Consider the following 17,149-nt stretch of genomic DNA (forward strand, 5'->3'; position numbering starts at 1 on the left):
ACTGTGCAACCTTCAGAATTTGTAAGAGAATATTCCAATCAACATTGCCAAAAACATTTCCTAAGTTCCAAATGCCATAAACATAGCGCTGCCTTTTGTTAACCTATCTTGTAAGGTAAGTCATAGGGTCTTCATTGCCTCATGTGTTCCTACATCTCTATGGAATTCAAACTGATCTTCCCTGAGGTCAGCTTCTAACAGTTTTTCCATTCATCTGTAAAGAATTCACGTTAGTATTTTGCACCCGTGACATAGTAAGTTGGTAGTTTGGTAATTTTCACATGTGTTAGCACCTGCTTTCTTTGGAACTGGAATTATTATATTCTTATTAAAGTCTGAGGGTATTTCAACTGTGTCATACATTTTTTCACCAGATGGAAGAGTTCAGCCATGCCTGGCTCTCCCAAGGCTATCAGTAGTTCTAACAAAATGTTGTTTCAGCGTAGGTCTTTCAGTGCTTTGTCAAATTCTTCACACAGTATCAAATCTCCCATCTCAACTTCATCTACATCCTCTCCCACTTCCATAATATTGCCCTCAGTACATATTCCTTGTATAGACCCTCTATACAGGGTGGAAAAAAATTGTATCACAAAATTTTAACCCTGAATAGCTGATGCCAGTAATAACCAAAGTTACTAATGTTGTGTAGGTCTACAACACACAATTTTTAAACTATGGAAACTTGGTGACACATGCTCCAATTGGCCATGGGGTTGCCCTGTTGCTGGATGCTCTGGACAACACATGACCGCGAATGTTATGCCTGCCGGAGATCGCAATGTATCCAAGGTGGCCCGCACGCTCGATGGTAGTGCACCAGCCTTCCACTCTGGGGCCCTGGGGGTGAATCTGACAGGGTCCCGACACATCCATTATAGTTTAATGATAATACATACAAGGAACAAACCACTCAACAGCTGTTAGTTTGTGTGCAGAAAGTCTTTTACAAATAGTGTTGACCCTGAAAAAGGCCTTTTTTGTTGCTGGGACATTGTTTACTTAAAGTAAGTGCTCGAACTGGCGACCGTCTGATGCGACTCATGCATGGTAATGCTGAACAGTGTTTTGCTGAGTCCTTTCAGCGATTCCTGGCATTGCCCTGATGTGTTTGGCGGTATGTTGAATGCAATCCATTTATTCCTCTTCGTTTCTAGGTGGTTTGCATCTGGGTGGGTGAACTAGAACCTTGATGAATCCCCACAGGACTAGTCTGGTGGTCATGGAGCCCAAGTCCTACAAGTACCTCTGCCAATTACCCGGCCGTTGTAGCATTCATTTAAATATCCCAACACAGCACGACTGTTATGGAAGGTCCACTTGTCAGTAAACAACACGATGGCGGGAAAGTCAGGATCTTGTGCAACACATTGCAGAAACCACTGCAAAATCCTAGCCTGTGTTCATAGTCTGCCAGAGGATTTAGGTCTTGACAGAGTGGAAACTAAATGGATACTGGCCATCATCCCTCAAAACCTCGCAGACTAACCAATGAGTGACCCTCATGCACTCTAATACTTGTTGTAGCCTCGAAGTGCTCAAGAACAGTCTCTTCAGATGCACCATCTCTTCGTTTTCAAGGTCCTGCTAACGAGCCTGTTTCACCAAGTTGTTCTTGAAATGAATACTGTCCCACCAAGCTTCTGTATGACTAAATTGCAGTTGATGTGTGTGTGCTCTGAAGCGAAGCTTGCCCATGAATGCATCTGACATGAGGTGGAGACAAACAGCAAGACCCATTCGACACGTGTGTATCACTTTGGGGCAGCGATGGGGCGGGGGATGTTTGTATGTGTGAACCAAGAAGCATAGCGCTGCCCATCAACTGACGAATGGAAACAGGGCAATCCCAGGGCAATCAGAGTGTGTGGCACCAAATTTCCATAGTGGTTAAAATTTCATGAAACAGTTTTTCTCCACCCTGTACACTCCTTCCGCCTTTCTACTTTCCCTTCTGAGCTCTTGATATTCATACATGTCATTCTCTTTTCTCCAAAGTTCTCTTTAATTTTCATGTAGGTGGCATCTATCTTGCCCCCCCCCCCCCCCCCCTAGTGATATATGCTTCTGCATACTTACATTTGTCCTCTAGCCATTCCTGCTTAGCCATTTTGCACTTCCTGTCGATCTCATTTATGAGACGTTTGTATTCCTTTTAGCCTGCTTCGTTTACTTTATTTTTATATTTTCTCATTTCTTGTGTTAAATTCAGTAACTCTTGTGTTGCCCAAGGATTTCTTCTAGTTCTTGTCTTTTTACCTACTTGATCCTCAGTTGGCTTCACCGTTTCATCTCTCAAAACTGCCCATTCTTCTTCTACTGTATTGCTTTCTCCTGTTCATCCCAATCATTCCCTAATGCACCCTCTGAAAATCTCTACTGCCTCTGGTTCTTTCAGTTTATCCAGGTCCTATCTCCTTAAATTCCTACCTTTTTGCAGTATCTTAATTTTTAATCTACAGTTCATAACCAATAAATTGTGGTCAAAGTTCACAACTGCCCCTGAAAATGTCATACAACTTAAAACCTGGTTCCTAAATCACTGTCTTACCACTATATAATCAATCTGAAACCTTCCGATGTCCCCAGGTCTCTTCCCTATATACAACTTTCTTTCATAATACTTAAACCAAGGGTTAGCTATGATTAAGTTATGCTCTGGGCAAAATTCTGCTAGGTGGCTTCCCCGTTCATTCCTTACCCTCATTCATATTTTCCTTCTCTTCCTTTCCCTACCATCAAATTCCAGTTACTTGTGACTATTAAATATTCGTGTCTCTTAACTATCTGAATAATTTCTTTTATCTCATCATACATTTCTTCATTCTCTTCATCATCTGCGAAGCTTGTTGGCATATCAACTTGTACTATTGTGGTAGGTGTGGGCTTCATGTCTTATCTTGGCTACAATAAACCATTCACTATGCTGTTCATAGTAGCTTATCCATGTTCCAATTTTTTTATTCATTTTTAAACCTACTCCTGAATTACTCCTATTTGATTTTTTTATTTATAAGCCTGTATTCATCTGACCTGAAGTCTTGTTTCCCCTGCCACTAAACTTCTCTAAATCCAACTTTAGCGTATCCATTTCTCTTTTAAATTTTGTAATCTACCTGCCCGATAAGGGATCTGACATTCCATGCTCCGATTCGTAGAACACCAGTTTTGTTTCTCCTCATAATGGCATCCTCCTTTATCTGTCCCTGCCCAGAAATCCAAATGGGTGACTATTTGACCCACAGAGTATTTTACCCAAGAGGATGCCATCATCATTTAACCACACAGTAACGCTTCAGGCCCTCGGGAAAAAATTTCAGCTGTAGTCTCCCCATGCTTTCAGCCATTTGCAGTACCAGCAGAGCAATGCTGTTTTGGTTTGTTATCAGAATAGTTCAATCATCCAGACTGTTGCCCCCTGCATGTACTGAAAAGGCTACTGCCCCTTTTCAAGAACCACATGTTTGTCTGGTCTCTCAATAGTTACCCCTCCATTGTGGTTGCACCTACAGTACGGCTAAATGGCAAGGTCCATTGTTCATGGGTAGCGGAGGAGGGGGGAGGGGGGGGGCAGCAGCAGAAATAAGAGACCGAAAAACTCAATGTGTTGGAAGGCCTGGAAATTAACAAACATCTCCACAGTCCAGATTTAATATTAAATGAGCAAACACAGCTCAGTATTTTCCCCTTCTATAAACTTCACTTCATCCTCAGAGTTCTCCAATGCTTCCCACACTGTCAGTTCCTTACAATTCCTCCATTTTCCAGTATTTACTCAATTCATTGCCATTGCTTATGTACTCCACATATTTCAGTGTTACAGTTGTCAATTCTATTTTGTACTCTGTTCCTGTCTCTCATTCTACGTGTGATACCTCTTGAAGCTATTCTTTATTACTTTTGTCGAGTGATAATGTTATTTTATTGTGATTGTTTATGTAATTTTGAACTGTTATGTAGGCATTGTTTATCAAGTTTAGTCTTTATGTTCTCCCTGATTGCTCCCTTTACATTTATTTACTGTTCAACTTGTAACTTTTTAATTGTTTCACCACTACACTATCAGTGATGACATTTACTCTGTGTTCGTGTCTCTCTCTAGAAGATAATATATTTTCCTGTGTTGTTTACAAATAATGCAACTACTTTGACGGCGGTCAGTTAAAGTCTGATGGTGGCCTTGCAACCCAAAAACTGGTTAATTAAATAAATTAATCCTGTAGAACATGTGCCATATTGTGTTTTTATTAGTAATCATTCATTTTACTTCTCATTACTCTTCTTGTACCCATCTAGACCTATTGGGGTTATCTGAAATGAGATGGAAAGGAGAAGGAAGGAAAGAACTGAGGAAAGGGCTATCGATTGCACTGGAGTGGAAGTGAGGAGAGAAGGAGAAATGGAGTCAGAATAGTATGGATTAAAAGAGGAAGTGAAGAGAATAAGTGATAAAATGATGAAGACCAAGATACCACTCAAGGGGATGACCATAGAGGTAATACAAGTGTATGCACCACAGGTGGGTTGCACTTCTGAGGAGAAGGAAGAGTTTGAAGAGGAAATGCAGAAGCAGTTGGGAAGGAAGAATATGATAGTAATGAGAGATTTAAATGTACACATTGGAAGAGAAAGACAAGGCTGTGAAAGTGTGCTTGGACCAGAGGGTTGAGGCTGCCGAAATAAGGAAGGTGGAAGACTATTGGAGTTCTGTCAAAGGAATGGCTTGCTGGTTTGGGAAATCTTGGTTCAGGGAAAGAGAGAGGCACAAGATTACCTGGTAAAGTCAAGACTTAAAGAGAAAGTTGATAGTTGACTACTTCTTATGTGATAGTGAGATGAGTAGGAACATCATTGACATTAAGGTAATACCATCAGAGGCCTTGGATAGTGAGCACCGTTTGCTGATAATGAACCTGAGAGGGACTAAGGATAATAAAGGGAAGGTAAACCAGGAAAGGCATATAAGGGTATGGAAGTTCAAGGAAGAAGAAAGCTGGCTACAGTACCTACAATTAGTAAAGGAAAGCATCCCAAAGGATGAACCTAAAACAGTAGAAGAGAAGTGGAGTAGATTCAAGGGAACATTAGTAAGTGCAGTGGAAGCAATATTCGGGACAACAAGCAACAAATAGAGATGGAAAGGAACACCCTGGTGGAATGATAAAACAAAGGATATAGTACAGAAGAAGAATAGAGGGTATGGTTCCAGAAGAGAACAGTAGAGACAAGAGAGGAGTATCAGGGAAGCAAGAAAGAAGCAAAAAGAGTGGTGGCGGAGGAAAGAAGAAAGTGGATGGAACAATGGCCCATAGTGATGGAGGACGATAGTGAAGGTTCAAAAAAAAGGTGTTACATGCGATGATTAAAAGTAAGAGGAAGAACAGTACGACAGATCATGCTCGAATTATGAACAAAACTGAAAAATATGTAAAGAATAAGGAGGAACTCAAGAATATATGAAAGGAGTATTTTAAATGATATAATGAGTACAGTAGCACAAGTATTTGGTGAAAGGAAGATGAAAGCTATGGTGTTTGTAGATGATACGATGATTTGGGGAATAAGGAGGAGGAAGTACAAGAACAGTTGGACATATGGGAACAAACTGTACAAGAATATGGGATGAAATTTAGTATGAGTAAGAGTGAGATGATTATCACAACAAGAAAGAAGGAGAGAGGAACAACAGGAATAATAGTTGGTGGGGAACAATTGAGGAGAGTGGAGAGTCTCAAGTACCTAGAAAGCCTGATACAGGAAGATGGAAAAAATGACAGAGAAATAAACAAGCAGTGGAGAAAATCAGAAGCAATTTGGAAGAGTGTCAGAAGCCTGATGTGGAGCAAGGGTGTACCCCAAATCAGTAAAAAGGTTATATACCAGTTATACTATGTCCCAATCCTGACATATGCATCAGAAACCTGGGTTATGAAAGGAAGAGAGAAAAGCAAAGTACAAGCTAGTGAGATGAAATTCTTGAGAAACAGTATTGGAGTGACAAAGATAGACAGATTAAGAAAATAGAGGGTGAGAGAGTTAATGAAGGTGGAATCATTGCAGGAGAAATCAAGGCTGAGATGGTATGGACACGGTTAAAGAATGGAGGACAAGAGGATACCCAGGCAGATACATGAGATGAAACTGGAAGTAACCAGACCAAGAGGAAGATGGCTGAAAGAAGTAGAGGAATGCATGCAGAAGAAAGGAGAAGACTGGACCAAGGTGAAGACGGAGAGATGGTGGCAAGACAGAAGGTGATGGAGAGGCCCATGTTCCATGCAGACCCAGCCAGAGACTGGAAACTGTCCAAGATGATGATGATGATGATGATGACTCTTCTTGTACCCATCTTTTGTTTTTTAGTCTGCTCTATATCACCTCTAGACTGCACAATATACCAGTATATTATCTTTTACCTCCTACACTCCCTCCCTCTGATGCTTGCCCCCTACATCTTTGTTCCCCTCATAATCACAACAGGTGGATCTCTCCCATCCAAGAGTCTGAGTGACCTGCTGCTCTTTGGTAATCTTCCCAAATCTAACCCTTTTATCTCCCTGATGATGGAACTAATAGTTCCATAAGCTACAATTAGTCTGTTCCTTTTAAAATGTATCAAAAGTAGTGAAATTTTACCTGTTGAAGGTAAGTACTGATCAGCCATTCTGTCTCTCTGTCATTGTAAATACTAGGGAAAAACACACTTATTCTTGTCATAATTATAAATATATTTTCAGTGTGAAACTATTAAGCTCCTCCTATTCCAGTGCTTGCAGAATAAATTATTAGAATGAACTACCTTCTTGCAATAACATGGTTTTTGTTGTATAAAACCATGAATATGTAGATACTCTACACTCTCTATATGAAAAGCTTCAGCAAGGTGGCTAATCAGAGTACCTGAATTGAAAGAAAATGAAATTCATTGACCATTGTTGAATACTTTCGATTCACTACCAACTGCAGCTATTTTCTAACATAAGAGTTAGTGCAAATAATATGTCAATAAATAAGATGATATCAAATCCAATTACACATAAGTCTAATGTAGGGAAGCAACTTAAAGATTTGAAAACAAATAAATCATCAGGTCCAGATGGAATCCCAGTTTGATTTTACAAAGAGCACTCTACAGCATTGGCTCCCTCCTTACCTAGCTTGCATTTATTGTGAATCTCTCGCCCAGCACAAAGTCCCAAGTGACTGGAGAAAAGCCCAGGTGGCACCATTATATAAGAAAGGTAAAAGAATGGACTTGCAGAAAGTTTATTATATTCAGACTGAGAAGTTAGGGAACTTCTATTTGCTGCAGAATCCTTGAACACATTCTCAGTCTGAATATAACAAACTTTCTTGAGGCTAGGCAGCTTATGATTGAATCAGCATGGCTTTAGAAAGCATCGCTCATGTGAAACTCAGCTTGCCGTTTTCTCATGATATACTGAGAACTATGGATGAAGGGCAACATGCAGATTCAGAATTTCTAGATTTCTGGAAAGCATTTGACACAGTGCCCCATTGCAGGCTGTTAATGAAGGCATGAGCATATGGAATAAGTTCACAAATATGTGTGTGGCTTGAAGACTTCCAAAGTAATAGGAGTGCCCCAGGGAATTGTGATAGGACCGCTGTTGTTCTCTATATACATAAATGATTTGCAGACAGAATATGCAGCAATCTGCGGTCGTTTGCCATTTTGTACGATAATGTATCGAAGTTGAGTAACTATATGAAGATACAAGATGACTTAGACAAAAGTTTCAGTTGGTGTGATGAATGGCAGCTAGTCCTAAATGTGGAAAAATGTAAGTTAATGCTGATACATAGGAAGAACAAACCTGTAATGTTTGGATACAGTATTACTAGTGTCCAGCTTGACACAGTCAAGTTGTTTAAATATCTGCACATAACAGTGCAAAGCGATAAGGTGGAAAGAGCAACTATAAATTGAGGCAGGGAAAGCAAATGGCCAACTTCAGTTTATTGGGAGAATTTTAGGAAAGAGAGGTTCACTTGTAAAGGAGACCACATATAGGACACTGGTGCAACCTATTCTTGAATACTGCTTGAGTGTTTGGGGTCCTTACCGGGTCAGATTTAAGGAAGATATCAAAGCAGTTCAGAGGAATGCTGCTAGATTTGTTACCAGTAGGTTTGAACAAAACGTGTGTGTTAGGGAGATGCTTCGGTAACTCGAACGAGAAGCCCTGGAGGTAAGGCAGCTTTCTTTCTGGGAAACACTGTTAAGAAAATTTAGAGAACTGCCATTTGAAGCTGGCTGCCAAATAATTCTACTCCCACCAACATACATCACGTGTAAGGATGACGAAGATAAGATATGATAAATTAGGGATTATATGGCGCCATACAGATCATTGTTTTTCCTTCGCTCTATTGGCGAGTGGAACAGGAGGGGAAATGATAAGTAGTAGTATAGAGTACCCTCCACCACGCACCTTACGGTGGCTTGCAGAGTATCTGAGTAGATGTAGATAACATTTCAGCTATCATTAACAATGAATGTTGCATTTACTTTCATAGATACAGATGTTGAAATGCAGTGTTGTTTGCTATTTAAAATTGATAGTGACCACAAAATGGTTAACATTGTTGATGTCAACCAGTTTTCATTGATTCAGCTATACCCAATTGCCACTGTGCTGAGAGTCTTCTTCAAGGGCACTAATAGCAAATGCTGTAGCACATAAAGAAAGTTTATAACAACTGGATTTATTGATGCATTGCACAGTCCTGAAACTCTTTCTTCAAACTGGAATCTTTGGAATATGATGTTTGGATGGTAGTTGTTCCACAGCTGAAACTTCATCAACTGACCTATCCTTGTTTGCAACTATATGTTTTGTTCAAGCTGTAATTTTGTGGAAGCAAGGCATACGGCAGGCTATAGGACTACTAGCTGATCACTGCAATAATGCAATTTATTTTCATTTGTTATCTGTTATCATCAGTCAGCCTTAATTGTTTTGTTTTCTTTACAGGTTGCTTTTACATTGTTTCTTGACTTGGAAACACTGTTTAAGATTTGGTGTCTTGGTTTGCGTGGATATTACAAACATTCCATTCATAAATTTGAGCTCCTACTTGCCATTGGAACAACTCTTCATGTAATTCCAGCCCTCTATCTTTCGGGTCTGACATACTTCCAGGTATGTTGTTTTTTACTGAGTTTTATTATTTTATGTGCATGGTTAAGAGTTTATGAAGCAAATTATCTGTAACTTGTTGACAGTTCCAGGAACACAAGAATATCCATGCAATGTTTTTTTTATCTAAGATCTGTACAATCCACATTTTGCTGAATAAGAATGTTTTTGCAGTTGCTGAAGTGAATTTCATGTAAGACCAGACTCTTGGCTCCTACTGAACAATATCTTGCATAACACTATGGTTCAAGTCAGTTGATGATGAAATATTATTGACAGTTAATAGGTTAAATGCTGGATTAGTTCAAAATTCAATTCCAGCATTTCTCTCTTTCAGTATACACTATCTGGTCAAAAGCATTATTAGTGGACAATAATATGGGGTGATCCATCCTTCGTGTTTATGATGCTCTGAACTCTACTGGGGATATTTCCAGTCATGTGTTGAATGTCTGTGGTGGAATGGGAGCCCATTCTTCCTCAAGAACTGAATTGAGAGAAGGTAGTGATGATGGACACAGGTCTGGCATGAAGCCAGTGTTACAACTCATCCCAAAGGCATTCCATTGGCTTCAGGTCAAGATTCCAGGCAGACCAGTCCGTTTCAGGAAAGTTACTATCTCGAAATCAATGCCTCACAGCTGCTGCTGTGTGACAGCATGCTGATACAATCAATCATCACCACTTTTACTGTACATAATGCTGTAAATACTTCCATGTTTATCATTTTCTTAAGTACAGAAGGATGACACACACTAACCATAAAAAAACCTCTGTACCACAAAGCTGCTTCCTCCATACTTCACTGGTGGCATTACACATGATGGGAGGTAACATTTTCAAGGCATTTGTCAAATGCAAATCTTTCCATCAGATTACCACAGGGCATATCATAATTCATCATTCCAAATCAGTTGTTTCCAATCATTCACTGTCAAGCGGCATCACTATTTACATCACCTCAACTATCAGTTAGGCACATGAACAAAACACACAAACACACACACACAGAATTACGAGCTTTCGCAACTGGCAGTTGCTTCGTCAGGAAAGAGGGAAGGAGAGGGAAAAATGAAAGGATGTGGGTTTTAAGGGAGAGGGTAAGGAGTCATTCCAATCCCGGGAGCGGAAAGACTTCCCTTAGGGGAAAAAAAGGACAGATGTACACTCGCACACACACACACACACATATCCATCCGCACATACCACATCCTTTCATTTTTCCCTCTCCTTCCCTCTTTCCTGACGAAGCAACTGCCAGTTGCGAAAGCTCGTAATTCTGTGTGTGTGTGTTTGTGTGTTTTGTTCATGTGCCTGTCTGCCGGCGCTTTCCCGCTTGGTAAGTCTTGGAATCTTTGTTTTTAATATATTTTTCCCATGTGGAAGTTTCTTTCTGTTTTATTTACAACTATCAGTTAGCATTGACTATAGAAATGTGTGGCTTATGAGGAACTACTTTATCACTGTATCCCATTCTTCTTATCTTACTATACACATTGTGCTAGCTGGAGTGCTGTTAGCACTTTGGAACTCACAAATGATTCTTTCCATTGATTTCATGCAATTTTTTATAACCACCATCCACAATGCTTGACAGTTCCTGTGTCTCAGTACCTGAGGGCTTCCTGACCGTGGTTTGGGTGTGGCTTTTCCTTTTCATTCAGTCACACCACCAACAATCACCTTGGGCGCCTTTAGAAGAGATGAAATTTCCCTAATGGATTTGGTACTCAGGTGACATCTGATGACTAGTCCATGTCTGAAGTCACTGAGCTCTCCTGTCTGACACATTCTGCTGATATTGTACTTTACTGACAACACACAACTCCCTGCCTCCCTTCACTCTGGCAGGTCTGCCTCTTGTGACATCTAGTGGTCTGTTCTATATTATATAGTTATGTCTGGATACTTTTGATCAGAATGTACATGTTTAACAAGACAGTAAATGGAATTTCAGTAACCTGAATCACTTCTTATAAGAGGCATTGTTAGACTGTAGCCATGCAAAACTTAAGCCAGCTACTTTCAACAGAATAAGAGACAAGCTGATTACAAACTCAAACTTTATCTTAATACTTTGCCATCCAAACATCTCGTACAAATTAATTTGCTTTGCACCGGCAGCACTAATTTGGATTATTTGGCTTGTCGCCAGCTGTTCTTGACATTATCAGGAGATAATAAATTGTTAAGTTTTACTGATCTCATCCTTATTTCTCAACCCTGTTCCCCTACTCTCATGAAATTTTGAAGATATACATACATAAATAAATACAAAATTTGTTTGTTTCATATATTTGTTTATTTGCATTGTCTTTGGTAGTTAGTATTTCTTTTTCATGTGATATGCAGCAAAACAGTCTCCAAGATGTAACACAACTCCACAAGACTTGCACATTAAGTTTGTTGTTCTTCTTCTTTTGTTTTTGGATCATACATGGCAGTTTCTTCATTTTCATTTATTCGTTTCAAACATAAGTATTAGTTGGTGTTGCTTTACATGACCGGGAATTCTGTCAACCGGATCTATGTAGTGGCAACTTCCAAGTTTTCTTCAAAAGCAGGTACATGGTCTTTTATCCTCATATCAGACACTTTCAATAAAAAAAAATCATGAAATTGGATACTCTTGTGTTCTGTATTGAAATACTAATATGAGTGGAATGCATTAAATAGTGCACAATTAAAGAGGTACAAGCAAACCTTTTTTGACCATTTTATAGTTTTTCTGTATACTGGGTAATAACTCTAATATTGGTCTGCCCGATCCACTCCTTTCATGAATTTGTTGTAGTCTAATACACTTTCAGATTTTTTTATTGTGTAATTGGTTTTTCTATATTTTCTTTGAGTGTCAGTAAAAGTGACATTATGTATTGTAGAGATCATTCATATCGTTTTAATTTTCAGAGCTCTCCGTACCTGTGCAAGTACTTCACCTTTCCGTTGATGACAAGCTTTCAAACACATTGACTTTTGCGCAATTTAATTTTTCCAAAAATCGTCTATTTTGTTGTATCATTCCACAAACTCAAATTCTCTTTTCAAGTAACTGCTCTGCAAGTTCTACATTGTTATAATAATTATCCATGTAGAGGTGATGCCACTTTCCATAAGAAGGTGTCAGTAGTTCCATTACTGTTTTTGCTAAAGACTGCCCAGCACTGGAATATATTCTGAATGAGGAAATGTATCCTGTACTCGAATCACACAGCAATCAAATGAGTATGCCATATTTGGTAACTTTTGACAGATTGTAAACTTTACAATTTAACCATTCATGCCACAGTATCATTCCTTCATCAATTGAGCTGTTTTGACTTAGATTAAAAGTTTCTTTAAAGTTTTTGGAAAAATAATCAGTTACGAATTGCACTTTGAAAAGCCAGTCCGCATTATCTGGTTTATTGTTGTTGTCGGAAAAATGTAAAAATGATAATATTTGTCGGAATCAGTTGCAAGACATCATTTTGCAATATATCAATGTGTCTATCAACAGATTTGTTGACCAATAATCATCAATGCTTGCTTTTTTTACAATTTCCACAAGGATAGCAAGCCCAAACCATTTTTCTAAGTTCGGGCTCCCTAACATCAACAAATGCGGCATTTTTTAAATCCAGTTTTCTTCTGTTGCAATTTTGACTGTAGTCCTTGTTGGTTTCATTGCTAATATATTCAAGTAGATCATTCCCAATATAGAATTATATATTGGGAATGATCTATTTGAATATATATATGATACCCTGACACTCTGTGTATCTTTGGGAAATATGTTTGAACCCAGAGATCCTCCAAAATTATTTTTAGTCCTCGGTAAACCAAAGTCTGACCAATGCACACTGTTTTCTTCATTTGATTCATCCGAATCAGTTGGCAACTGTAGCGTTTGCTGAATTCTTCTTGGACATATTTCACTCTTTTCCGACAATTCAGCCTTCACTTTCATTTTTTTGATATCCAGTGTCTTCTTCCCAATCAGCCAAGTCATCCGGAACCTCAGACAAGACGTCCACGCATTCATTGTAAATAATCGGTTGTCTCTTTTCTCTACCATGATGAAAGGGCACAAGTACTTATACAAACAAAAAACTGGTTGGCGTGCATAACTTATTGCCACCTAAACAAAACACCAGCGGAATGCAAAAGATACAAAAGTGCTGTCGTCGGCCACTACACAGTACTATGCTCACAACACCATTGATGTGTTGCCAGCCGTTGACCGCTTTTTCACACACAGCATCACTGTGGTGTTGCCGGCCACTGAGCGATACTATGTATGCGACACCCACTGTGGTGCCGTTGGCGGTTGACTGCTATTTCATGCACTGCACCACTGTGTTGTCACCAGACGGCTTAGTGTTAATAGCCAACACTTGCATAAACCTTATTTATCATATCCAGGCATTGTAGCAGACTACTCACTAACATATGTAACACATGTGACTTCTGAAATTTTCCCGGCGTATTTGTTCTTCTAATGATTTCCGGGTATGCAGCCGGATCCCGTCGACATTCTGCCACGATATTTCGGCCCAGAGACGTCCGGCCATCATCAGGTGAGTACACAACTACTGAAGAGCCCAGGTGCAGTCGTGGTATTTATACCGATTCTCGCGCACGTGTTGACATGCGCGGCATAGCCGAGTTGTACGTGCTGCCCTCGGTGGTGAAAGTAAAAGATCATCTAGTCATTGAGTATCGAATGACGCTGTCTATTCCGCTGTGAATGTATAATTTTAATAACAGGATTCCAAGTTTTATCCAGTTGAAAGCCGTTGTCACGATTTATAAGATTATCGGCAAGACGTATTTCCACTGATTCCTTGATTACGGAATCCCAAAATCCGGAAACCGGAGCTAAAATTTTTGTTCCATTGTATTCCATTGAATGTCCCAATGAAATACAGTGCTCTGCTACTGCCAATTTTGACGGTTGCCGCAGACGGGTGTATCTTTCATGTTCTGTACATCGTTCATGGACAGTTCTTGTCGTCTGGCCAATATATGCAGAGCCACATTCACAGGGAATTTTGTAGACGCCTGCTTTCTTCAGTTGTAAATCGTCTTTAACGGATCCAACCAGGGCCCGGTTCTTTGCTGGTGGACGGAAGATAACCTTGATTTTATTCTTCTTCAGTAATCGGCCTATTTTCGACGACACATTCCCGGCGTATGGAAGAAACGCAGTTGATTTAAAGTCGTCATCAGCGTCCTCAGTGCGCTGCTTCTTGTTATGACAGTTGCGCATGGCCTTTCTTATTTGGCGTGAAGTGTAGCCATTCTCTTTAAAAACCTTCTCCAAGTGTTCTAATTCTGCGTGGAGGTTTTCATCGTCCGATATTACATGCGCTCGATGTATTAAGGTACTGAGAACGCCGGCTGTTTGTGCTGGGTGGTGGCAGCTTGACGCCTGGAGATACAGATCTGTGTGAGTCGGTTTCCTGTACACAGAATGTCCTAATGACCCATCATTTTTACGGCATACTAGCACGTCTAGAAATGGTAAAGTGCCATCTTTTTCAATCTCCATCGTGAATTTGATGTTCTCATGTAAAGAGTTTAAATGATGAAGGAATTTCTCCAGTTCCTGTCTGCCATGAGGCCATACAACAAAAGTATCATCTACGTACCGCCAGAAGACCGTAGGCTTTAAGACAGCAGACTCAAGTGCTTTCTCCTCAAAGTCCTCCATAAAGAGATTAGCTACCACAGGGGACAAAGGGCTCCCCATGGCGACGCCGTCTGTTTGTTCAAAGAATTCGTCATTGAATAGAAAGTACGTTGAGGAGAGTATATGTTCAAACAAGGCCGTCATTTCTGCACTGAATAAGTTACCAATAAGATGTAACGATTCCATTAAAGGCACTTTGGTAAATAGTGAGACCACATCAAAGCTGACTAATAAATCCGAACTGCTAAGCTTAACTTCCTTCAAGCGACTGACAAAATCCTCGGAATTACGTATATGGTGGCAACACTTACCCACATACGGCTTTAGTAGTGAGGCCAGATATTTTGCTGTAGAATAGGTGGCAGCACCAATATTACTCACTATTAATCGTAGTGGGGCACCATCCTTGTGTATCTTGGGAAGACCGTAGAGTCTTGGTGGTACTGCATTGTGTGGTCTCAATCTCTTGATAATTTGTTCAGGTAGAGAACAGTCGTTCAAAAGGGTAGCAGTTTTCCTTGATATTCGGCTTGTTGGGTCCTTTTCAATTCTGCGGTACGTGGAATCATTTAGCTGACAATATATCTTCTCGTTGTAGGCTTCCCTTGTCAGAAGAACTGTGGCGTTACCCTTATCCGCAGGCAGTACGACTGTGCTAGTATCTTCTCTGAGGCTGCGGAGAGCAGCTCTTTCAGCTGGCGAGATGTTACTCCGTTGTGGCTAGACTCAAAACTAACAACAAAAATGAACAAATTTCACCCTTCATTTAATTCTGTGCACTGAAGCTGTGTACAAAAATCATTACTCTGTACAACAATAAATTATTCCCCCAATGTATTCTCAGATAAGTAGATAAACATACATCTGTCTTCCTAGGTAAGCATTATTAATTTTCATTTTCCATATTTCTCTTACCTCCATGCACCCCAATTGGTGTGACCATAACTTATAATTTTGAAATTACAACAAACATAAAAACCTCCAAAAACTTTTGTGTAACACATTCATACACGTAAATAAATCCCTTATATATCCCCAAAAACCTAATTTATATGCATACTGTGCACTGATTTTTGACTTGGTACCATTCACTAAATAATTGAGTTCTCTGACCTTGTCCCACCCAAATGTGCATCTAAACTATCTCTTTATAACTGCACAGACCCTGTGGGGAAAAAAAACAAGCTATAATAAATCCTGAAGTAAAACATTGCAAATTACCCCTTCAAATAATTTTATAATATAAACACAGATAACTTATTTCGTGACCTACTTTCCCATTCTCAATGTACAGTCTCAATTCTGTCACATTTCTTAAGCATTGAAGTTTTCCTGAAACAGGGTATTTGAGTCGGTAGGCATTAGGGTGCAGACATTTTGCCACTACAAATGCCCCATAGTGCAGCTCAGACAACTTTTTTATTTCTCCATCCACTTCGCTGGACTTATCTTTCGTATGTACTAGGATTTTGTCTCTTATTTTTTATTTAATTGGTTTGTACCACTCATAATGCCGTTTCTTCCTTTCCACTGCTCCATATGGGATTTTACCACCTGCTCCCTCTCAGCAGCTGACTCAGACAGGAGCTGCGGGAACTCCACAATTTCTGTAAATAGAAATTTTGGTTTGATTCCCGTCTTCATCTCCAAGGGTGAATATTCAGTTGCATTACTTTTCATGCTGTTCAGATCGTCCTCAAATGATCGTGCATATTTCACCCACTTTGAGTGTCTATCACACAGTCGTCCAACTTCTCGCATATACTGCTAGCAAGGATTACATTAAATATGTTTTATATCCTGGTCGTTCATAAATTTGTTCCAAACATTTAATGTAAACTGAGATCCATTATCAGATAACAGCCTTTCTGGTTTGATTACTTTTTTAAATAAATCCTTTTCTAACTTGGCTATCAGTGTCTCGCTGTTAGCTTTCCATTTTGGATAAAGTTTAATGAATTTTGAAACGAGGTCCACAACGAACAAATATGTACTTCATACTGCCATGTCTTGTGGACAGTAGGCCAAAATTGTCAACCGCCAGTAACTCTCCTACCTTGGTTGGTATTATACTTTGCATTTCCCCTTGTTGGGCTGTAGTGCAATATTTTACTCGCTGACATCAATCACAGGCAGCCAGCTGTTCGAGTACTCATCTGGCGAAGTTGTTAATGTGGATGTATTGCTCTATAAGTTCTGTGCACTTCTGGGCCCCGTAATGACCGTGACTTACATGGACGTAATCTATCATCTGTTCCACATGTTTGTCTGGGAAGCACAGTCTCCAGTGACCTGTTTTCTCGTCTCTTCT

General features: G+C 39.7%; 1 protein-coding gene across 1 annotated transcript in view; it reads left to right on the forward strand.

Moving 5' to 3' along the window:
• Nucleotides 1-17,149, forward strand: part of LOC126276364 (sodium leak channel NALCN) — a 361,108-nt gene that overhangs the window by 150,045 nt on the left and 193,914 nt on the right. The window contains exon 10 of the mRNA XM_049977270.1: nucleotides 9,000-9,167. Within this exon, the coding sequence (XP_049833227.1) occupies nucleotides 9,000-9,167 (168 nt within the window). The remainder of the gene's footprint in view (nucleotides 1-8,999; nucleotides 9,168-17,149) is intronic.

This window comes from Schistocerca gregaria, chromosome 1 (genome assembly GCF_023897955.1).
Source record: "Schistocerca gregaria isolate iqSchGreg1 chromosome 1, iqSchGreg1.2, whole genome shotgun sequence".
NCBI lineage: Eukaryota > Metazoa > Arthropoda > Insecta > Orthoptera > Acrididae > Schistocerca > Schistocerca gregaria.